The sequence below is a fragment of the Apis florea genome, unplaced genomic scaffold (assembly GCF_048593485.1).
Source record: "Apis florea isolate Af1SG1 unplaced genomic scaffold, ASM4859348v1 contig_2492_pilon, whole genome shotgun sequence".
NCBI classification, from domain to species: domain Eukaryota; kingdom Metazoa; phylum Arthropoda; class Insecta; order Hymenoptera; family Apidae; genus Apis; species Apis florea.
The window spans coordinates 2,027,255-2,052,062 of NW_028256593.1; the positions used below are offsets into that span (position 1 = coordinate 2,027,255).

Here is a 24,808-nt window from a genome sequence, read left to right on the forward strand (position 1 = left end):
GTCTTAAAATTCTTTTATTCTGTGTACCTTTTTCTTTTGTATTCATATATCTATATAATTTTAAAAAAATTGTCTCCCAATTGTTTCTTATCTATTTTTTTCGTTATCTGATAAGTCGGAGTCAACCTATTTTCATATATTACTACGGACATTATCATAAATTAATTGTCAGTTCTCTTATCACGGTTGAAAATTTTCCAGAACTTGTAATCTCTAATCTACTGTCTATTTTTTCAAAGAAACGCTCGCAAACCCGCTATCTGTGTTCGCGCGTTTCGATTGATCGATTCTCGTCTACGTCATCGTTAATAATCACCGCAATTGGTCGAGACAAGCACAAGCGGCAGGCGTCTGCTATGACAGTCGACTCAGCGGCGTCCGACGCGACGATCAGCAGACGGCGCAATGTCTTTGTCGTCCCAAGTTCAGTTGGACGCAACAGCTGTAGAAAATTTTCGTGAATATTTACGTATACCATCGGTTCAACCAAATGTTAATTATGGTAAGCAATTTGAGATATTAAATTTTTAGCATTTCTAATTCATTTGCTATGATAAACAATGCAAATAGTTTTTGAATTTCACATGTATATACATGTACATATATATATATATATCTTTAAGGATGCGATTATCGTAATAAAAATCGTGCACACATATTGCATACCGGGACGAAATTGATCATTTCCTTGTTAAGCAAATCATACATTTTTCATGCAATACAGGACCCCTATTTTTACACATTAAACTTAATTGATTAATTCACGATGCTCACGCGTTTCTGCAGAAGGACAGAGAATCTTTCAGTTAGCTCAACCGATCCAAGTTCGAAGCGTCGGAGACGCTACCCAGCCATTGCATGCCCCACCCTGTATGGAATGTTATTTCTATTTTTATATTTTTTCATTAAGATGACAATGTGACAATCTTAATCTTCTGTGAAATTATCTTTTCTACTTTATTGTACTTCGCGAAAAAATGGAAATTTAATGACTTGCATACGATCGTTATTTGAGCATGATTCCTGGCTGACCTAAATTGTACGTAATTAGTAATTTCTCTTAAACTTTATGTTGCCTTATTTGTTTTTTATATCTATTTGAACTAATTGAATTTACTAATAATAAACAATTATTAAAAAATGATAATTCTGCTATAAATAATTTATTACATAATATATTAGTATAGTTACATTGTAATGATTGATAATCTGTAATTTTCTAAATTTTTTTATAGAAGATGTTAATCATTGCAAAAAATAAAATTATTTTTTTTATGAAACATTAAAACATCAGAAAACAGTTTTAGAAATTTCAAAAATAATGAATTTATACTTAGACTAAAAAAAAATATCTATATATTATTAAAGATCTATATATTATTAAAAAAAAAGAATTATAAAATTATTATAATTAATATATATTATCAATATTAATTTAAGATTTTTTTTTACAGATGGTTGTGTTGCTTTTCTTGAGAAACAAGCAAAGTCTCTTGATTTACCTATCAAGATATACTATGTTGACCCAAAAAAACCAATTGTGGTTCTCACATGGATAGGCACAGATCCGTCAAAACCAGCTATTTTATTAAATAGTCATATGGACGTTGTACCTGTTTTTGAAGTATATATCATAATTATTCATGTTTATTAGTTAATTCCTTAGACATGACATAAATTATAAATAGAAAGATTGCAAAATTGATATATTAATATAGTATTCTATAAATTGTTTATTTTAAATGTCTTCAATATAATTCTAAATCATATAAAAAAATGTCTTGAAAAGTAAAGTATCAAAAAATTTTAAGTAATATTTTCTTTAATATAATTCTAGATAATATAAAAAATTTTTTGAAAAGAAAGTAAAATGATTTTCACTTATAAATGAAGCAATATAAGTTAACATAGCATAGCGATGTCAAGTGTAAGGAGTTGAAATAAAAAAAAAATCTAATAAATCTATAATATATATAATTAATAAAAAAAAAATTTTAGGATAAATGGACTTATCCTCCTTTTGATGCTCATATAGATGAAAAAGGAAACATATATGCACGTGGTAGTCAAGACATGAAATGTGTTGGAATTCAATATTTGGAAGCAATTCGCCGTATGAAACTTACTGGACAACGTTTTAAAAGAACAATTCATATTTCTTTTGTACCAGATGAAGAAATAGGAGGAGTGCTTGGCATGGAAGATTTTGTACACACTAAAGACTTTCAAGCTTTAAATATTGGTTTTGCATTAGATGAAGGTGTAGCTTCACCCGAAGAAAGTTTTTTTATGTTTTATGGAGAGAGATCAATTTGGCATGTTGTAATAGAATGTTCAGGCAATCCAGGTCATGGATCTCTTCTACTGGATAACACAGCTGGAGAAAAGATAAGAGTCATAATTGATCGTTTTATGGATTTTAGAGCTAAGGAGAAAGCAAAATTGAAAGATCCAAAAATACAGCTTGGTGATATTACAACTATAAATTTAACATTATTGAAGGTATGTAAACTTTTAAAATTGTTTGATTCATGATTATTACATATTATATTATTTTAAACATTTTAATTAAATTATTATATTCAAAAAATATAATTAACTTTATTTAAAAAATTACATGGCTGTTCATATAGGAAAATAATATACACAGTAAGTATTTTAATAATAATTAAATATAGTTAGTAGTATCATAATTATTATTTTAAATATTATTATTATTGTAAATTGTAAAAATTAATAGTTTGATCATTTATATATTATATATATATAGTATATTAACTATATATACAAAAAATAATTTATTTCAGGGTGGCGTACAACCAAATGTTATACCTCCTTCTTTGACAGCAATTTTCGATTGTCGACTTGATCCTTCTGTTGATCATTATGAGTTTGAAGCTATGATCAAAAAATGGTGTGAAGAAGCTGGTTCTGATGTTACATATTCATTTGAACAAAAAAATCCTAAAGTTGAAAATACAAAACTGGATGATTCTAATCTTTTTTGGATTGCTTTCAAAAAAGCTTGTGATGACCTTGCAATACAATTACAAATAGGAATTTTTCCAGGTGGAACTGATAGTCGGTATATAAGACAGGTAATGATCTTCTATTTTTATAAATTATTTTTAGATACATTTTTTTTAAGAATTGTTTTCTATTTCAGGTTGGAATTCCTGCTATTGGTTTTTCACCCATGAACAAAACTAAAATGCTTCTTCATGATCATGATGAATATTTAAACAAAGACATTTTCTTAAAAGGTATTGAAATATATATGAAAATAATAGCAGCAGTAGCAAATGTCTAAGTCAATATATTAAGTTTAAAAAATATTTTAAAAATATGGTGAATTAAATAAACAATCTAGTGCAATAATGCATAAAGTTTAAAAATGTTACATAAATTTTAAAATTTATAATTGTTATAAAAATATAATTTATATATGTTATATATTTATATAAATATATCAAATTACTAAGTAATAGCTATAAAAGAAAAATGTTCAATACATAAGTGAAAAATTAATATAATCATATGATGGCTCAATGGGATTCATTATTTTAACACACTGTCAGTTCTGGTAGTTAGAAAATAATTGAAAACAAGTTTTTAAGAGAATATCAATGCGAATGATATGTTCTAACAATATGGAAAAGAAAATCTCATCAAGAGGAACAGAACTGATTTGAATCAGGTATTAAAAAGTGTATTTATGGATTTTTCTAATGTGTTTGTATAACTTAATATTTATTATTGAATCTTTTTATAAATTAAGTACAAAATAGTACAAGAAAGCACAAAATATCTTTTCTTCATAATTGTATATAACATATTTTATGATTAATGATTTTTGTAAAGGTGTTAAATTGCTTTAAAAATTTTTATTACATATGTAATAATAATATATATACATATATTTTTTTTAATGAAATGATAAATAATTATTTAAACTTTAATATATATATACATATTATAGTTTAAATAATCATTTATCATTTTATATATATAATAATATATTTATCCATTTTAAAACTTATAGCAAGAACCGTGTTTACATTAATAATATATTTTTATGTATAATAGAGTAAATATATTGAAAAAAATCATCTATCAATCTTAGTAGTATTGAAAGTTTTATTTTAATTGAAATTTCATAAAAATATAATCATGCTAATATATTCTATTATTATTTAATTTGAGACAATAAGTTAAAATCCATTTTATGGGATAACAATATTGTATTAAATTTTTTTTCATGTTAAAATCTATAAATGTATATGTGTATGTATATCCCTACTATTATTGCTATTTTCATTTTTAAGAAAACTACCGCCCTCCCCTCTCTATTAGAATGATGGGCTCGTCCGATGTTTTCATCTCCCGTCATAAAAAATTTTCGTGCAATTAGTATATGTTGTAAAATATTTTGTTTTTAAAGAATGATAAAAAATAGAAATTTTTTTTTAAGTTATATATGAAATTAAAATATATTGAAATAAACATAGTAACAGTACTTATTTTTCGTATATTGTTTGGATTCGGCCATTTTGAAGTGAGGAAGGTAAGGGAGAAGATGTGCAATTGTTGTCATTCATAATATGTATACTGCAGTGTCTATCGTTGCCATTGATAATTTAATGAATAACTATTTCCAAAAAATAGTAATTTTCAACAGAAATAATAATTCTATATAAAAATAAGAAAGAAAATTTCCTTGTATATATCCCTTGGTCGGCCATGTGTATAAGTACATCGTTTAAAATGTCTTCACAACCCATACTGAACAGCCAATAAGGAGAGGGCGGTAAAACCACGTGACCGTTGCTGGCCAATCGTCAGGACGAAATTTGAAATCGTGCGTGGTCTTTGTTCACTATCCTCCCGTCAACGTTACTTCAGTTCCGTAAAGGGGGCCTTGTGTCGGTGTCCGTTTATACATGGTCGCTGCCAAAAATCGCATAATTCTCTTGTAAATATATGTGTGAAAGTGGTGCTTGGCCGCGAGGACGACGTGATTTAAGGATTGTCAAACATACGGTAGGTCTTGTTATGTTTTATCATGTGCCGTTCATACAAGTCTTGTCGAAAAATCATGAAAAAATATTTTGTGTTCTTTGCCGGCCCGCCGAGCCATCGTAGCTTTCGAGTGTCAAGGTACAAGGGGGCAGTCATGACGCTTTCAACGCCAATTTTTTTTCTTCTACTTTTCATTGTATTGGAGTTTATTATGCTTTATGATATATCTATATTTACATTCATGTTTAATTATGATGATTAATAGTGTCCTCTTAATTTACCAATAATTCGATGATTCGAGAATTTTTTTTACCTCTGTAACCGGTATTTTTAGGCCATTTAGATACGATAAATTCATGACCGGTCACAAGATTCATACATTTGCCGCGCTCCGTCGATTTCGTAGCGTAGGCGGCCGTGATCATATCACCATGGCAATTATTTATTAAGCGTACAATGCTCCATAAAAATAAACAATCACTTGGCTTGTGTGTCAAATCGAACTCAATGAGTGATTCATCATAGACCTAATGGATCTCTATATAACTTTCGGCGGGAAGAGAGTGCATTACCGGGAAACCTTACTGATATAATATGAATTTCCGGTGATGAAAGCTATTGTTTTGCCGCGCAATATACTATACGCAATGTCACGTTTGCACTTATACTACGTATCATTTTGATTTACTGTTGTATTCATGAATGATGTAAGAAAATAATTGTGCACAAAAATATTTTTCTAATTTAATAAATCATTTTTATTAAAAAAAAATTAATTCAATTACTATTTAGCAAAGCAATTTATGATTTCTATATTCATTTTGAATGAAATCTAAATAAATTATTATTGATTTTCAATTGCATATCAAATCAGATTAACATACTGTTTATTGTTTTTATCATTGTTTATTTATTATATAATAACGTTTTATGTATGAATTTCTGAAAAAATATTACCAAAAATAATTAAAAATTAATCAAACGAATTTAATGATAAACAGTTATTGGCTTTTTATTAATTAAAATTTATTAATTAAAATGAAATAAATTGTTTTTCATAAATGTAACAAGCAATGTACGCTTAAAATAATTAACGAAGCTAACCCAAAGTTTCCCTCGTCTTGACTGCAAGGTAATCAATAACATGGATAGCAATTAAAAATGGTTATTTTCAGTGGAGATTAAGATCTATAAGAAATAAGCTATCATTTTTCAGATAAAACAAAGATTTTAAAAACAATGATATTATTATAAAAATATATATTATTATATTGTTGTACAAATTATTATTATCATTTCTATAAATATGCATAATGATATATTTATTCATAACAGAATTATCAATTTTTCGTTGAATTGTCTTTAGAAAAAGAGATTTTTTTTGAAAATATTGCAAATAACGAGTAGTAAGGAAGGCCCCTCGAGCACTTTCAAGCCTCACCGCCACGAAAGCTATTGACCGTGGGAACCTTCTGGGAACCCTACCCCTCGCCATATGCCCACCGCAGGAAATATCCTACAGGCTCAACCGAAATTTACCTCGCCATGTTTCATATTCACGAATGATTATTTGTCATTAAGAAACATTCTTTATATTATCAAATGTTTTTTTATTTATTTCGTTATATTTTTTTTTATGTTTTTATAAAAAAAATTATTTCTTGATATTATTTGAAGAATTGTCATTAACATTTTTTTCTCTTCTGCTTTTTTTTTTTATTCCTTTTTTTAGTTTTAAACTTTAAAATTGTATTAGTAATTATTTTATTTTCCAAACAGTGAAAGAAATATTTTTACATATTCTAAATGAGATATGGAAAATAGGAATTGATAAATAGTAATTCTTGTTTATAAGTTATTAAGAATATTGTAATTATATATTTCAATATTTTTTTTTATCTCGTTTTTTTTTCATTTTTTTTTTACTAAAAACTCGTTTAAGATAAACATTTGATTCGATTGTTTAGAAACGAAATGAATGTCTTTCAAACATGTTAAAAAGTTATATTAAAAAATGTGAAAAGATAACTATAAAAATAGTTCGTGAACTATGCTTTTATGTGATATTTATATAATCTCGATCCTTTTTATTATCATGTGAAATACTTGTAATGCAATTTTTTAGAACGATAATAACGTGACGGATTTTACGCTTATGTTTACGTTGGTTTTTTTTTTTTTTTTTTTTTTTTTTAAGCGATGTTAACATATCAAATTTTACGTTTATATTTATATTACGTTTGGTAAATATTATGAAAAAACGGTCAAATATTATCAATGTGAGATATTTGCTCATTCGAATATTTTGATTTTCAGCGTCCTTATTATATCTCTTCTAATCGTTATTTAATTGAAATCAAGGATTGATCTTGCGTTCCGGTAGCTGTTGATTATGACACACAACAACTTGTAGGTCGCGAATGTACAGTGAAATTCATTTTGTCGAATGCAGATTGCGTGCCATTCGACGTAACACGCGAAATTTTTCAGAAAACTAAATCGGTTCTCTTCGGTGAAAGTAAAATAGAAAGCAATTCGATTAAATTAAGCGCTTAAAATTTATATCGAAAAATCGATAAATAATTTGTCACATCATTCGTATAATTAGTATTATTATTACCCATTATTATTTTTTAACATATTTACGTTCTTCAATTTATGTTCAATGTTTTTTTTTTTTTAACCGTCTGTAAGATTAAGAAAAGATTAATCGTGACCGTAATCGCAACAATAAATATAAGAATAATATTTTTTCGCGCCAATTTGCCATTGGTACACGTCCACGTGTACGTGACGTTCCCGCGTTCGATCTGTTTTTCCGTCGATGTGCAAAACGATATGACGTATATACTACGAAATTGGATTTCCAACCGCGCAGACGTCTATTTCTAACCAATATTCGAACTATTAATAAATCTCTTCGTAATATTGCTAACGTAGAATAAGTGAAAAATTACATTATAATCTACTTTATTAATCTCTCGCAGGAAAATCGGCCAATAATTGAAATTAAATGGACAAATGACAGATAGATGTAAAAAGTGTATCTGAAAGAAAGACTGGCTTGATGCATTTTCAAACTGTCTTGCAGCAGGCAAGAACCGAGCCATGCCACCACTACTACCAACTTTGTCGTTCATTTGTGAGCGTGCACACGCACACGGCGGTAGGGGAAGGGGGGTGCAGACACGCTCGTAGCTCTCTCGCAAACACTGGTCGACTGGCGGCAGGGATATCAGATCGATACTCGGCGAAAAGCGCGGGTAGGAGAGGAGAGCACACAGCTATACGTATCTCTACGGTTGGTCCATCGCAAGATCCAGACTATGGGCTCTCTCTATGCACTCGTGGATACGCCCCTCCATTTTAATACCAACCAAATTCACTCCGTTAATCTCGACATTATTTAGAATTGTCGACAGACGTTCGCGAAAAACATCCAATACGTTTTTGTTTATTTTCTCTTTAATTTTTTTTATTTTAATATGCAGTTTAATAAACGAAAAAGAAAAAAAAAAGCAATTAAATTTTTTTGTTGATTGTTGATAATCAACATTTATATTATTACCGATTCTTATGGAAGATAAATTGTTATAATTATATAATAAAATATATATTCAACGCAAAAAGTTAAAAAAAAAAAAAGTGGTATAATTTAAATATCTTGAACATAAGTATTAGTGTTAACCAAACGATGATTTAGTTGTTTAGAAGTTGATATCTTTTTTGCAGATAGATAAGGAAAGCGAAGATTATGTTGCGCAGGAGGAAGCAGTTCATCTTCTCGTCTCGGTGTAAAGTTTTTCGCGTTACTCTCTTTTTACTGGTCTGATTGACCTCGTTGGTTAGTCTCTAGAGCCAAGAAAGAAAAAGAAGCCAGCTGTGCTCTCGTTTCTTCTAACTTTATAGCGCGAAAATCGTATCAGGGAACACGTGGTCAGATCGGTATACACATCTTCGTTCTTTAAAACACTTTCATGTTGTTTCGCTCGATATCAAGCATGCATTTGCGCGTATTTATTTCACAGCCTTGAAAATGATGTCACCGGAAACCAATGTTCTTCGTTGCCTCGTGCTATTTGCAATAATAGTTTATTCGTAATTTGTTTAACGATATGTCGAACATTTTCGTATGAATTGTTTTATAATTTCTTTTCTCTTTTTTATACAATAATTTTTAAACTATATATATTCACCTGAATATTCACATATTTATTATTTTTCGGTAAGTTTCATTTGACGTTTCATATTTAACACCCGCATATTAATAATTTCAACAATATTCGAAATTAAATGAATCTCTGAGTAATAAGAAAATCGTCTATGATAATTTTCACAGAATTCCAAATGCTGTTGTTCATTTCTTCAAGTAATATTCTCGTCACGTTGTTCGTCGACAGTTCGTCGAAACGGAATCCCATTGCTCGAGGAAATAGAAAAATTCCAACGGTAATTTCGGAGGCCAAAAATTTCGATACCTAACTTAGGGTGCTTTTGTAGGCTAACCTGGTAAGCTAGACCCAAACGATCTTTCATTATATTCTTTCGCTTATTGTGTTATCCTTTCATTATATATTATGCCAAATACAAAAGACAAAATATGTATATATTTCGATTATATATGACAAAAAAAAAAAGGATACATTATTGGAGCTACGCATAATACTTGTTCACGCATTGAACAGTGTTCTCGTTTAAACACGGCCTTGTTCAAATTTTTTCATATCTTATACAACGAATAGAGAGCTCGAAGAGAAGAGCATCACTTTCTCAAGCGTTTTATTAACCGTCTTAGCTTAATCGACGAATTTCATTAAGAAATACTTTAGAAAGAAAAATGTTTATCAATTATTTAATTGACGATGATTATTTTTTTAAAATTATCTAAAGACATCGGTAATTCATACGAATTAAAAACTTGTTTGCAAACAATGCGTCGATATTTGCTTGTTGGTCAATAGAATATTATTAACCTGCTAGCCATTCCATACTATTTCGCAATAAAATGTCTCTCATACAAATGTTGCTCCATAAACGTTTCGAAGCTTCGGATAAGTAATAGCTGAGCTCGAAGCATTTTTTAAATCATTTTTCTATAATCCTTTTAAACCCATGTCTCGAAACTTACTCGAATAATAATTCCATCAGGGTCATCGTTGCACAGAGACGCATATGAGAAGGGGAGAGAAATTGCGTGACCTATTTGCATACAACGGCCGAGAGGAGAGAAAAAAATGTAACGTCGTCGAGACGTCGGGGAGTCCAGGTCATGAACATTATCGGCGGAAGTGTGGCCCGTTGAGGAAGTAGCCGGTAAGCACCGCGGCCATGGGAAAAGATCCGAGCCGTGAGATGTCTTGCGTTTTCACGGCCGTGAAACTGACGTGTCGACGCGTATATTTCCTTGCGTATTAAAAGGTTGAGGTTTTTTTCATTTATCGTATCGAACGTTTTTTCAATGTTATCAATGTCGCCCAATGTTTTACATTAGAAGAAAATTCTTTTTCACGCTTTTTACTTACACACTTATAATATCAAATTTCTTTCTCTCAAAATTGATTTTAAATAGTTGATAAGAAGATTACATGGAATTGCAATCCGAGTGTGGAGAGGAAAATTAATAAAGAAATGGAGGGAAAGGATGGTGTATCGAGGCATGAGAAAGCCCGAGGAATTGAACCAGTGCTAAAAATTCGTAGCTACCTGCCAGGAAAGACTTCCGCCGTCCGACACGCTTCGACTCTTTTCTTACCTGTCTGTAATGGTAGTTTCGAGAACAAAGGGATAGCAAGCCTTTACACCTGTACCTCTGGCAACACGCCACAAAAATCGGATTTTTAATCCTTTTTGCCGAATTCGTACTGTTCTTCGCCCTTCGTTTTTGGAGAACACGTTGATTTAGAAATCCTTATTAATGTATTAACGTTTAAAGATCGTAGTTTTTCTCAGTAACTCGGTTCGAGAAATTGTTTGCCACACGTTTCAAAATTTATATATCGTAGAATTCAAGAGGAGCTTGAGATATTCTTCTTTCCGATATATTCTTTCTTCTCGACTATTAGTTTGTCTTATAATTTATGCATACATATATTTTTTCATCATAAATTGATAGTTTTTTTTCATCATATTCATCATTGAGAACAAAGTTTAAAATCGACTTAAAAGACTATAGGATGAATGGAAAAGTTGAAGGTCGAATTTTCGCTAACAGCAAGGGGAGAAAGCTCGATGAGAAGGGCGCGAGAGCGTGCAAGAAAATACAGCTGCAGAGTTCGACGACACGTAATGAAATTGACTGTTCTCGGCAGCTGGCTGCCATTGTGAAGTAATACCAGGCAAGAATAAAAACATGCCGAACTGTATTTGGCATTGTAAATTTATAGATGATGTTAATACACGGCTTGTCTTTTCGCTCGGCCAAGCTTGTTGACAGAGAGAGAGAGAGAGAGAGAGAGAGAGAGAGAGAGAGAGGAACGATATCCTCGAACATAAATATATAGACAAAATATGAAATTAAAGGAACAATAGAAGAAAAGATACGATTAATAAAAAATCTGTTGATACATATAAAATAATGAAAGAATATTGAAAAATGGAACGGATGAAGAAGATAAGATTAGTTAGAACCGAATGGTAAAATAATTTGTGCTGCTTTGTAGAAAATTTGATTTTATACGCGAATCGTTGCATTCCGTAAAACCGTATGTTTCATAAATTAATGATCACGCTATCCTCGCATTGACCGATTATAAAATGTGCTCGCAAATGTATATGATTTATCGAAGAAAACGTACACAAAGTGTCTTAGTTATCTTAAAGTTTAAATTTATTTGATGTTACAAGAAATTTGTAAAACGATTATTGTAAAAAAAGAAGAAGAATTGTCGATTGAAAATTCTATGTAATATAATTAATATATTATATTTTATATATATATATATATATTATCGGTTTGTCACATCAGACTGAAAACTCGTACATCGTTGTTATCGAACTGGTCGACAAAAGTTCATTTATTAGACGAACACGATTCACATTCGACTCACTTCATAAGCCCTCTTCTGCACGATTCAAACCGGTTCTCGAGAAGCGATCACAAAGAATCCCGCCGTTTTACGTGCACGCAAGCCTACACCGTCAATTGGCCGACTTTGCCTCCTCTCAATATTTATAAAAATTATTTTCCACTTTAATCCATCCTGTTCGCGTTCAATATCGTTAAACGTTAAAAATTATTTTTCGCTTTCGAATATTATTAGAAAAATTTTCACACGTTTTTCCAAAATATTTTTCAATACTTTCAATACAATTTATTTGTTACGTTTTATCGTGATAAACGTATTCGCGGAATATTTATGATATTCTCATGATTAAACCGTTCAGTTATGGCCGCTTTCTGCGATAAGAAATATGTATCTCGTCGACGGCACGTTTACATCTTAAGGTCAATATTTGCTCAACCAGTTTCTTATATCACTAACAGGAAACTGTTTTTGAAGAAATCCTTTTTGGAAAGATATCTCTCTCTCTCTCTCTCTCTTCTCCACCTGTATAGTTAGACATTGACACCTTTTTACCGATACTGGTTTGGTTCGGTTCCAAAAGAAGTTCATCAAACTCGTTCGACTAGTCGAATTCAAACAATACTATTTTTTTTTTTTTCTTTTTTCTATTTATTCGATAACTTATTCACGAGCATCCGGTTTCTTATACTGATGTTTTTTTGCAGATATCAGAGGAGTCGAATCAAGGCCTATAAAACTAGGCTGGCAAGCTTCGTAATTCATGAGTTTTCCAGAGGGAGAAATACCAGATCCTCCTCTCCATGATCAATCGGATCATCTTCCTGCTGCTCCCACTCCCTTCAGTTTATCAATTGCATCGCCTTGCCACAGACAGATTTCGTCAGGTGTGTTCCAGGCAACACACAGCTGCGCCTGTGTATACACGCATACACAGTTACGAAAGCCTGGTGAAAGGGAAATCTCGTCGATTGTTGTAACGCGGAGGAGTTATCGTGCTCGAGTTGAGTTTTATAGCGTTGTTACGTCGTTCCAACGTCGCTGCCGCTCTTTTTAACCCTTTAACCACCAACGCTGCACATTTACACCCTGCCGGGACTATTATCTTCCTTCTAAACGTGCAAATATATGCACCCCAGTACCGTAATTAGCGAGGATTACCCGATGTACATGGAAAAATGTGTCCCTGACTTGAAATCTTCTGTTTTCTTTTTTTCTTTCTTTTTTTTTTTTTCTCTCTCTCTCGAACATTTGATGACAGATTTCGTTTTGATTTCAGATTTCAATTTATTACGATTAAGAACAAATGTGGAGAAAAACTTTTGTTGGTCTTGACTGTTGGAAAAATGGACACTTTTAGAAACATTTATTTTATTGGACGATGCGTATAATAATTCTCATTATCTTTGCGGAAGGTTGGATCGTAATCATTTTTAGAAAGTTTTCCTCTTTCAAGTTACGTCCACGTTCATTTACGAAAGGATTGCAGGAAACGTTCAAAAAGCATAAAACTCGAATAATTTTAGAGAAGTTAGGAGATCTTCCAAATCGACCGAGATAAGTTAACTGTTGGAAGAAAAAGCTTGTGGATCGTTTGACTAGAAAGAAATAGAGGTAACTATATAGAGGGAGCCCTTTATGACCTGCGAAGGATTTCAGGTTGAATAGCTCCAGGGTCTTAGGATCGTCTATCGCTGGAGGACCCTTCTCGGAACTTGAGCTTTAAGAGGCAACGAGGGAGAAAGATTATCCTGTTGCACGAACAAGATACAATTTTCGAGGACCCTTCTTTTACCACAAATGGCCACGCATAAAATTATAACACACTATTCTGCAGATTTAGTCTTAATCAATGTGCCATCCTAAGAATTTTTTACATTTCTTTTTGAAATGAATTCCACTTTCAGAAATAATTGTAAAATTCTTTCTTATTCTTGTTTTATCTTCTTTATCAGTATAATAGTATATATATATATATATATATATATATATATATATATATATATATATATGTTTAAAAGAATATATAGGTTGTAAATTCAATTTGGCGAAAAGTTAAAAATGTTTCAAATGTGCAGAATGTCGGCAACATCAAAAATGTTATCGTGGCATCATTTGTTCCGCTATATATAATATGATAATTTATGCATCTGCACACACTAGTATATTTCTTTCTTAAAAATATACATACGGTGATTAATCGTCGAATTCTTTCTGTTGTTCAACCGTTAGTGGAACGATTATTTGATACTTGATGTTATTATTACGCAAGCAAGCATTTTTTTTCAAGATTGTATTTCCACTATATATGTTTCTTTTTACCAGAGACATTGAAGAGCGACCAAGATTATATTTATTAACGATTGAGATATTCACCATTAATTTAATCCATCTATAAATCAAATTTATTCTTAGTCGTTTCTTTTCTTCTGTGAAACATGTCATCGATTGTTGATCACGATGATACAAATTTAAAGATGAGAAGAATATTTGAGAGAAATCGATCTTTTTACCCTTATGACCTCGATGCATAATTATCTCGGGTCCTTGACCGTTTTAATCTCGCCGGTTTTGAAGTCTGTTATGTTATTGCCTAAAATGTTCGATGCACTCGACATGTGGCGCCCATCGCGTCTGATTGCGTCAAACGTGTCTGCCTCGTTTTTCTTTCTGTCTCTTTCACGATTTCTCCTCTTCCCCCTCCCCCTATCTCTCTCCTCCTCAGGAATTTCCATTCAGAAATTAATTTATCTTTGGCGCGTTGAAAAAAAAACAACGATTCGAACATTATCACGTGTAATGCGTATCTCCTCGATAAGATATCTTGTATAATTAAATAAAATTAACATTTTTCATTTGCATTTACAAAAGAATTCGTTTTTACGTTAATTTTCAACAAAAAAAAAAAAGAAAAGTTTTGAATGGACGTAAAAACGTTTTTTTCAATCTCAAAAAGATAATAAACGCTGTAACGAATCTGTTCGGTGAGAATTTTAACTAAAAATTTTTTCCACGGAATAACTTCTCATTCAGAGAGATTAACTTATCGTTTTATAAATGCTGCCGCTTGTTGCTCTCGACAGGTCGATGACCTATGTCTGACGTTGCTCATCTTCTTTTCCCATTTCCCAGCTCCCATTTTCTCATCGACCAACTAGTCTAGCTTCAGAACCGCGAGATATGTGGAAATTTTGTTAGCAGACCGCGAACATCTCGGTGTATATATATATATATATATATGTATAGAGTGATTCAGGGGTGAAAATCCTTCACCGCAGTCATTGCAAAATTTGTTTTTTAATCTTCTTGTTTAAGTATTTTTTCATATTTATATAGCTTTTTTGTGTGTACTGGAAATGCTTGCAATATAAATTAATCCGGTTCTCCAACAAGAAAATAATAAAATGATAAAAATAACAATTCGTTTTTAGTTCAAGGAAATTCTCAAATATTGTAAACGTTTCGATGTAAACACTCGCAATACGTTTATAAATGGATCGCGGTATTTATACCAACTTCTCGTGCCATTCGATATTTTCACTTACGGGAAAGTAATATTCCATTTCTAATTTTTCTTTCTCGATGAATTTCGAATTTTTGTATATTTTATTTCATTGCGCGCGCAGAAATTATTAATAGGAAAATGGCGTGGGTGTTTTAGAAGCTTCTTTAACCCGCGAGCCGCGGCGTATACAAGTATATATCGAGCAAAGTTCCATTACACTTCCATGTCTAAGAATATCGTTCAGTCACGTAGACTTGAATGTCTCGTGCGCGTAAAGGCCACTCTACGATGGGAGTTACATCGGGCAGGGTCAGTTCTCTGTTTGTTTCTCTTTTCTTTTCTTTTCTTTTCTTTTCTTTTCTTTTCTTCATGGCCGATAATTCAACCGCCCAGTTCTTTGTACAGAAAACAATTTTAAATTTCGATTCAATATCAAAAACGATTTTTACATAACGCAACGTTGAAATTTAACAATTTAATTTTACCATTATTTCAAGAGATTTCGATCCTCGGTTTCGTGCTACGATTTCATTATTTTACTCGCAAGAAACTGTACAGTTTGTTAATATCGCCGATGATAATTTGGTTACAGTGGATTGAAGAATTTTGCATTTTACACGCGAGCTCGAGTTAAGTACTTAGTTTGTTCTTTAGGCCACGTTCGAGCTTTGTTTCTTGTGCTCGTCGAGGCAACAGAGATTGAAAAGAAACGTGCAATGGAAGAGGATGAAAGTTCTTCTCGGTAAAGAAATATTAAATACACGGGAAGAAAAAGAAAATGAAGATATTGATAATAACAGAAAATTGTACAAACGTTATATACAGAGAAATCATAGTTCTGTTAGAAAAATTAGTTTAAAATTAGAGATGATGTAACAAAAGTAAAAAAAAAGAAAAAAATGAATGAGAAATAGATAATAATTGATGAAAGAAAGGTTAGGTTCTCTAACAAAAGTAAAAAAACACGATGATGAAACGAAGAAGAGAAGTGTGAACGAAGAAGGATCAAATACTACAACGAGCCGGGTTCCTTCGAGTCTTGAACTAGATAGAGACGGAACGAGTTGATTGAGGAGGACAGAGAATCGAGAGAAAACAGAGAAAGAATGAACGGGAATCGTGGAGAGACGAGAGAGAGAGAGAGAGAGAACTCGACGGTGCGGAACGAAGCTAACAAAGAGGGGTTGATTGTGAGTGGAATAGTTAAATGAGCAAGAGTGGGGCTAGGCGAAGAGAGCAGTGGGCACAGGGGACATATACTACGAGTCCACGCGTTCTATAGTAAATCGACTATAGTACTATGAGTCAGTCACACCCACAAGCCGGTTGTGGGTTCAAGATCCTCGTTGCACGCTCGTACACACTGTGTACACCATAGCACACAAACGCGCGCACGCGAGGTCACGCGGGTACGGACACGGTCGAGAATCTATTGGCCTTGCTACAAGAGATCGTGAGGATGATCCTTAGATCTGATAAAATCATCGAAATTTATTTATTCGCTTCTTTTATGAAAATATTAATATCGACGGTATTTATTAAATTCTTTCTCATACGAAAGTAGAGATGAGTGTAACTCTTGATTTGTATTATTGACGAGAAATAATAATATTGAGGAGTAAATGTCGATGAACTTTATATATATTGAAAATACAACATGTGTCTCTATGGGAAAAAATTTTAAACATAATTTTACCTATTTATTTATTTATTTATTTATTTTTAATATTAAAGATAGGAATCAATGGAATTAGAAGACGGACATTCATATCAAAATCGATCTAATTTCGATCTAAAGCAATTTCTACGATCAATAAGAGATCAATTAACTCCCTTTTTCTCTTCTAAAAATAAATGGAAGAAATGTAAAATTGCAAAATGATATTTTAACCATGTATATCTATTTTTAAGAGAAATATTGTTTAATGGAACAATTATAAAAATTAGTATTTTTTTTTCTTTATATTTTAGTCAGGTGAATGTTGGATACGGAGAGCAGACACGGTACTGAGCTGGTTCAGGGACCGACGCGGGACCCTTGGCTCACGATGGATTACTATCTCGGCACAGATAGTTTATCGTTGCAAGAGATGCTCGATGTCGATATCAAATGCGAAATCGAGGGTGTTATCGGCGGGCACACGGAGTTGGGCTTTAATTTCACCGACATGTCCGGTCTAGAAATGGACGATGATCCGATTGGATGTCAAAATGATCTTAGTGGATGGTTTGGATCCACCAGTTTACTCAATGGAAACAGCAATAGCTCGAACAGGTGTTTAATTTTATATTATACGAGTCGAAATATAATATAACGTAGTATGTTTCTTTCAGAAAAAAAAAATAGAAAAACAATTTTTCTAAAAGCTGGTATGACTTCTTAATTTCAGTAATTTCAATCTTGACCTTAGTGGAAGCGATGCGGCCTCCATTATGGTAAATCCTAACTCGGTGATGCCGCACATGGCACTTCGAAGTCCTCCTCCAAATAATAACAGACGACACTTTTCATTTTCACCGAAAAAAGACATGAAAGAGAAAATTGATATCGAAGAAGAGATAGAGAATGAAGGTAGCAATTATACGGAGAACGAGAACGAAAATGAGAACGAGAATGAGAATGAGAATGAGAATGAGAATGAGAATGAGAATGAGAACGAGAACGAGAATGAGAATGAGAATGAGAATGAGAATGAGAATGAGAATGAGAATGAAATTGAAAATGAAAATGAAAACGAGAACGAAAACGAAAATGAAAATGAACAAGAAAACGAAATCGAGAATGATACCGAGACAGAACAATATGAAAACGATATAACAGAAACCGAAGAAGATTCCGAGGATGAGCAGGAAGTCTCGAAGTCGGTGACACCGTCCAAGTCGAAAACAATCTCAATATCAGCTACTAAAATGACATCCCCACAATATACCAAGGCACAGACCACCCCGAAAATAAACGGTATGTCTGGCATTAGGATTCAGAACTTCAAAGTATTACAGAGTTCCAACCAGATGCCGCAACACGTGCGGAAGCAGATCTACAATAACAACGTACACATCAATCCAGGATCTACTACTATCACTACAGTGAAAAGAGAGAAAGAATTCGATCTGTCAGACTACGATGACAAACCCTACCCTAAACCGGCTTACTCTTATTCGTGTCTGATCGCAATGGCGTTAAAAAATAGCCAAACAGGCTCTCTACCAGTCTCAGAAATTTACAATTTTATGTGGTAAGTTAAAATTGGAACATTCAATATTCAAAATTGAATATTTTTTTTTTTTTTTTATAAAGAAACATGAAAACAGATTCGAAATTGTAAATATATTAAAAGAAATAATATAAAATATAAATTTTATTCAATAAAATAAATTGATTTAACGGAGAGAGATTTATAAAAAGAGAAGGAGACTGGTTTGATAAAATTCAAGCATTAGCATTTTTTTTGTAAAATATAATAGAATAGATTTTTATGTAACAAACGATGTGTCGCCAGCCGCTTATTTTCGACCATTTGGCCGGAAGGATAAGGGCTGGTTGAAACCCCTCTGGTGCTTAACCCACGAGGGGAAAAAGAATTGTCCTCCCTTCCTTTATTCCCAGGTTACACAAGGGGGAAGCTGCCATTTTGTATGGGGCCCCTGGAGCACCAGGTGCTAGGGTACAGTCCCCATAGAAAATATAGATTTTGTTCCTTGTTTAGCAAGTTTTTATTCTTCCTTCTTCTAATTCGTATATTATATTATTGTTATAATAATACTTTGATATTAACAATTTTTATCCAAATATTTATTTTTCATTTCTAATATTAATAATAAAATATAATAATAAAAATCATTCAAAAATGTCTTTAAAGAAATTACAAAATTATTTATAATAATTTAGTCTGTATTTTATTTCAGCGAGCATTTTCCATATTTCAAGACTGCACCAAATGGTTGGAAGAATTCAGTTAGACACAATTTATCATTAAACAAGTGTTTTGAAAAAATCGAAAAGCCTGCTGGAAATGGAAATCAGAGAAAAGGATGCTTGTGGGCTATTAATCCAGCTAAAGTAGCAAAGATGGATGAAGAAGTACAAAAATGGTCCAGAAAGGATCCTTTAGCTATCAAAAAAGCAATGATATATCCAGACCATTTGGAATTGCTTGAAAGAGGTGAAATGAAATATGCAGGCAGTGGTGATGTATCCGAAGAAACAGAAAGTTCAGGTGATGAAGCAGTTGAAGAAAGCACGACATATGAAGAATCTATTCACGGTCACATAACTGCGAATTCAGTGACAGATAGTTATGATGAGAGCAGCCAAGATTGTGATATAGACATTCATGAGCATTTATATGATGAGATAGATATCGAGGACAATAAAGAAGCATTACACATGCATTTAAACATTTCAAAACAAGAATCATTTGAATACGAGCTTAATTCCGGTACGAAAAGACAAAAAACGTTAACCGGTGCAATACAAGGGAATTACGTGTACCAACCTGTGACTACTTCACGAAGAAAAACACCTCTTCTTGTACGAGCTGGTGCTGGGAACAGCTCATTTCTTAAAATCGATTAAGTTTAGATTTATCATCTAATTATAAATTACCAATTTTATACGTATCTATAGCTATAGATAAATCGACAAATACAACGCCTCAGAGAGAAAATATTTGATACATAAAAAATCTTCTATCTATTTAACTTATTTTATTTTTGTATCATTTTTCCTAAAACCCTGATATTCTATTTTATATAAATATTTTCATTTATTTATAAAATAAGTTTATAAATAAATGAAAACAGATTTTCAATAAAATATTAGGGTTAAATAACTATAGGATTAAATGACTTTTGTATTATAATAGTGATTATTAAGGGAATTATCGAGAAGTCCTATGATCTAAAGAATTTATTTTATAAGTCACATCTTTTTCTATTTTTCTACTAATGCTCGATTGCTATTATGTAACAATCATGATCATAATTTTTACATTAAAAATCTTCACTTCTAGATAATTCCCTAGATCGATAATACACGAGTCCTTTATAAATATAATAATATTTCCTATATATTCGTTTATACATTATTTGGTTTCTCTTACGTTATTCCATTTAATTTAATAATATTTAATATCTAAAATTTTTTCAGTGTTTTTAAAACAAAGAAATATTTTTGAAAAATTCAAATATTTTCTACTGATAGCGATCGATGACAATTACATTCATCACAATTATAGAATTTGATGACTCGTAGTATATAATATTTTTTTTTTTTTTTTTTTTTGTTAATATGCGAAGTAGATACAAATATGTATGATTTTTCGAATAATTTTAATAATATGTATAATTGATTTCTGAGTAAATACAAATAAGCAAATAGAGAGAAAGAAAGAGGAAAAAGAAAGAAAAAATAAGGCGTTAGATAACAGTATAGATCGATAAGTATTTTGGTCAACAAGTGGCCAGACTGATGTATTATACTTTTTTATACATTGCTGGACTAAGTAATAATTGTAAATTTTTACGCAATTGTATACCTGACAAATATGAAGTTACTTAGATTCGCATAACCAGGTAGAGTACAAAGATGAGACAGCTATAGGAGGATCTGGATTTGTAAAATTTTGTAGCATATGTAGAAACAGTTGGAAATCGTATACCTGATTCAGTATCTTAAGTTCTCGACAAAATATCGTGTTTTTTTCTTTCATCTTATTCATTGCTTCTATATATATATATATATTTTTTTTTTTTTTTTTTTTTATCTAAGTTTAGTATTGAAACGTTCCTTGATATTCAGTTTTAGGCCAGTGGAACTAGGTAACTTTCACGTCGAACGTGTAATTATTTTTTTAAGCAATGACTATATATATTTTTTAGTCATTCAAGAATAGAAAGGGAAATATCTTACTTAATTGTACTCGTTTCTTTTTTTCTCTGTAAAATTTAATATACAAAACATTTCTATCATTCATTGTTTTAAGTATTGCGCGCAAGTCACTAAATTTTGATATTATATGATTACAAAAACACACCAGAGAAAATATAAAAAATGGAATATAAATTATATTTAAGACATAATATTTCATATATATAAATACATTAAAAAATTAGTAAAATATATTAAAATAATTTAGGTTTGTAAATTAGCATTAATTAGATAATATTATCATGTGTGTTTCATTTGATGTATTCTTTGAATTTTAATATATCTTTGGACTAATATCCAATTAAACGATATTAGTAACTGATTTATAAACTTTACGTTTATCTCAGGTGTGTTTTATGAATACAGAAATTTGTTTTTACATTTTTATGAATTTATAAAAAAAAAATGATATAAACGTAGACAAATTAAAAAATTTTATTTATATAAGTCTTAAATGTTTCAAGTAGATTCGATCGAAACCTGTAAATAATGACGAGTATCGTCTTTTTACAAACTAGTTTTACACAAATGGCTTTGTCTCGCGAAGATTGTAAGATGTTACTTTAAGGTGTACAAAGGCTTTATTTTTTTCTGCAAAAAAAAAAAAAGAAAAAAAAAGAAAAAAGAGAAAACGAAAAGAATTCGATACATGGGACCAATCGTATTAGAATCTATCTAAAATATCTTATATTTAACTTGTATGTACTTTTTTCTGTTGATTGTAAAGAATTTACTTCATGAACATATTTTTGTACAGTTACTGTAAATATTTTTCTTTTTATTTGTAACAAATGATTATTGAATGGATTTCGATCGAGCTACATGATTTATGAAAGCATGAATTTCCTTAATGAGACAAAAACATAATAGAAAATAGAATCTCTAAGTTTTTAATAAAAAAATGAACGTTTTGTAGAAATTAATATTAAAATATTTAATATAAATTCATCATTTCTTTTCTTCAATACTTTTAAGTCAATATAGACTTAATACTTTAAGTCAATATAGATTATTTCGTTATTTTAGTTGATCATTTTAATTCAAGTTAAATGATCTAATTTAATATACTATCTGATCTCGACAGACGGGTAAATATTACTCTTAAAAAAAAAAAAAACCTTATGTTAAACATTATTTTTTGGCTCATGTACACCTTGAAGAATGCCATAATAACAATGGATGTATTTTTTTAATGCATTTTCAGCGGTAGGTGCTGTGAAAATCGAATGATATAAATAAAAACATCTATAAGTCAGTTTTTTAGACTCTTTGTAATTAAACTTTGTACATGCGCATACAAATAATATAATCTTCTTGAACTAATCCGCATTTAAAAAACTTAGTATTATTGCAAAAGTATTCTCATTGATTGTAAGGTATAAAATAGTATATGTTTGAACTTTACATAATGGAATTGTTCAACATTTTTTTAAATTGAATAGAAATTATTTTATCAGTGAAATTTTAGTAGAAGAATTTTTAGTAATAGTAAAATCAATAATTTAAGTTTTTTATATGAGGAAATTAAAGATAAAAATTGTAAATTTTTATTTTTTTCTTAAACTTTAATTAAACTTCAGTTGATATGTAAAATCTTTATAATACAAATAAAAATATATTGTAATATGACATAAATTAATATTTGTAGTATAAAAATTGTGCTTGCGCGTTTTTGGTTGTGAAAAATAATTTTCTTTAAAATTTATATTATATTGTTCTTTTTGCGATCAGTGAGAAATATAAAAAATCCAAAATATCACTGCCAATTAGTGGTTAAAGTACAGAATCTTAACCACTATTTTAACGATCTCTTTGCACAATTGATATAATATATATATATATATATATATATATATATATATATATATGTATATGTATATATACATATATGATAAATTAGAAATCTGATTGAAGTATCAAATTTTTTTTACATAACTTAGAAAGTATTATGATTCACCAGCTGAGTAGCAAATTTATAAAAATAATAAAATATTTTACCCTTAAAATGAATTTTTAAAAAAACTAGTTGTTTCTAACAGCTGGAGGATAATAATGAATAATAATAATAAAATTTTTAAATTAAAAAATGAAACGAACACTGTACATATATACAAATAATATATCCATTGTGATGAATATAATGATCCTATTATTAAAAAATTATTTGTGCAGAATCTGCATTCCATTTGAAAAAATTCTAATCCTTTATTTTTCATAAAAAAAAAAATATATAAAATATATAAAAGTATTTTAAAGTTATTAAAAATTACAATGACCATTCTCTTAATTTAGAAAATTTCTTCCACTTTTCTATATAATAAAATAGATTAATTAAACAACATAATAGTATTTTTTAATTTTAAAAGTTATTTATGAATAAAGAATTAAATTCTAGTGAATGATTGTATTTATAATCCATAAAAAAATTAACTAAGGAAACATATGTTAAGAAAGTAGTTTAGCTTTTGTACCTGTTTGTAATATTTCTATACGATATTAGTACATGTAACACTCATGTAGATGCAGAGTAATTTGTAACAATAATGTATATGTGCAATGAGAAGATTCAATAATAACATGTTGAGAAATGCATTTTACAGTTTATAGTATACTTTACAAATAATAGTTATCCTTTTTTTTTACATTTTCCTAAATGATATAATGAAATTAAATTGAACAATTGAAATAAAGTCCTTGTAATAATAATTTTATCTCATTTTAAAGATTTTTCTTTCTTTAAATGTCTAATGTTAAATTTTTTATATTATTACTATATTTGAAATAAAATTGTTTATTCTTGTATTATATTAATATTAATACTCATTTTAAATACTTTTATACTAACTTATTATTTCTTTTTTGGATGCCTTGATCAAAATCCAAAAATGCCTTGATAAAATATCCAAAAATACCTTAAAATTATATAAAATAAGAAATATTTTTACCTATATATTTATTTTTGTAAAATAAACATTTAATATTAATATATAAATTATTATTTTCTATTTCTATAAAGTTTGTTATAATATTGATACATATTATATTTTCCACTCAATTTTCTAACAAATGCAAATGCTAATACAAATAAGATATATGACTTGTTATATATTTTTGATTTTGTATATAATTTAAAATATGTTTATATTATGCATTTATTTGTAAATATATTTTATCATTATGGACGGAAAAGAATTATTATTATATCAGTGTGTTACCTACGAACGATAAGTCTTTTCTGTGCATGGATTATTGATTTATAAAATTTCAAAATATAATATAAATATGATATAAAAATCATTTTTCATGTCATTGACAAAGATCATCAATCATTCA

At 30.0% G+C, this 24,808-nt stretch overlaps 2 protein-coding genes and 1 long non-coding RNA gene across 10 annotated transcripts; 2 read left to right on the forward strand and 1 right to left on the reverse strand.

Annotated features, from left to right (window-relative positions):
- The first annotated feature begins 170 nt into the window (after positions 1–170).
- Positions 171–3,549, forward strand: LOC100872009 (aminoacylase-1). The gene is made up of 5 exons (XM_003694037.4): positions 171–502; positions 1,455–1,624; positions 1,999–2,502; positions 2,808–3,098; positions 3,167–3,549. The coding sequence occupies exons 1-5, from the start codon at positions 406–408 to the stop codon at positions 3,308–3,310; spliced, it is 1,206 nt and encodes a 401-aa protein (XP_003694085.3). The 5' UTR covers positions 171–405; the 3' UTR covers positions 3,311–3,549.
- Positions 3,550–4,618: 1,069 nt separating this feature from the next.
- LOC147657916 (uncharacterized) lies at positions 4,619–5,785 on the reverse strand. The gene is made up of 2 exons (XR_015291550.1): positions 5,040–5,785; positions 4,619–4,947 (listed from the first exon to the last, which is right to left on the reverse strand). It is a non-coding gene; the product is annotated as an uncharacterized LOC147657916 (long non-coding RNA).
- On the forward strand, positions 4,863–23,874 carry jumu (Forkhead box protein N4 jumeau). Of its 8 annotated transcripts, XM_086906040.1 has the most exons (9): positions 4,863–5,040; positions 8,007–8,964; positions 9,048–9,244; positions 9,359–9,528; positions 10,168–10,332; positions 12,749–13,655; positions 17,518–17,821; positions 17,937–18,782; positions 19,453–23,874. In XM_086906040.1, exons 7-9 carry the CDS (start codon positions 17,526–17,528, stop codon positions 20,120–20,122), a joined length of 1,812 nt encoding a protein of 603 aa, XP_086762166.1. In that variant the 5' UTR covers positions 4,863–5,040; positions 8,007–8,964; positions 9,048–9,244; positions 9,359–9,528; positions 10,168–10,332; positions 12,749–13,655; positions 17,518–17,525; the 3' UTR covers positions 20,123–23,874. The 8 variants fall into 8 exon arrangements, with proteins under 8 accessions (XP_086762166.1, XP_086762165.1, XP_086762167.1 ...); XM_086906039.1 differs by lacking the exons at positions 9,048–9,244; positions 12,749–13,655; XM_086906041.1 differs by lacking the exons at positions 8,007–8,964; positions 9,048–9,244; positions 12,749–13,655 and having other exon boundaries at positions 4,876–5,040.
- The last annotated feature ends 934 nt before the right edge of the window (positions 23,875–24,808 follow it).

Bases quoted from the DNA above. Each gene is read 5' to 3' on its own strand.
- LOC100872009 (XM_003694037.4), top strand. From the start codon at position 406: ATGTCTTTGTCGTCCCAAGTTCAGTTGGACGCAACAGCTGTAGAAAAT. The intron at 503-1,454 runs GTAAGCAATTTG...TTTTTTTTACAG, and splicing joins TCAACCAAATGTTAATTATG to ATGGTTGTGTTGCTTTTCTT. The intron at 3,099-3,166 runs GTAATGATCTTC...TTTCTATTTCAG, and splicing joins ATAGTCGGTATATAAGACAG to GTTGGAATTCCTGCTATTGG.
- jumu (XM_086906040.1), top strand. From the start codon at position 17,526: ATGTTGGATACGGAGAGCAGACACGGTACTGAGCTGGTTCAGGGACCG. The intron at 17,822-17,936 runs GTGTTTAATTTT...TCTTAATTTCAG, and splicing joins AACAGCAATAGCTCGAACAG to TAATTTCAATCTTGACCTTA. The intron at 18,783-19,452 runs GTAAGTTAAAAT...ATTTTATTTCAG, and splicing joins GAAATTTACAATTTTATGTG to CGAGCATTTTCCATATTTCA.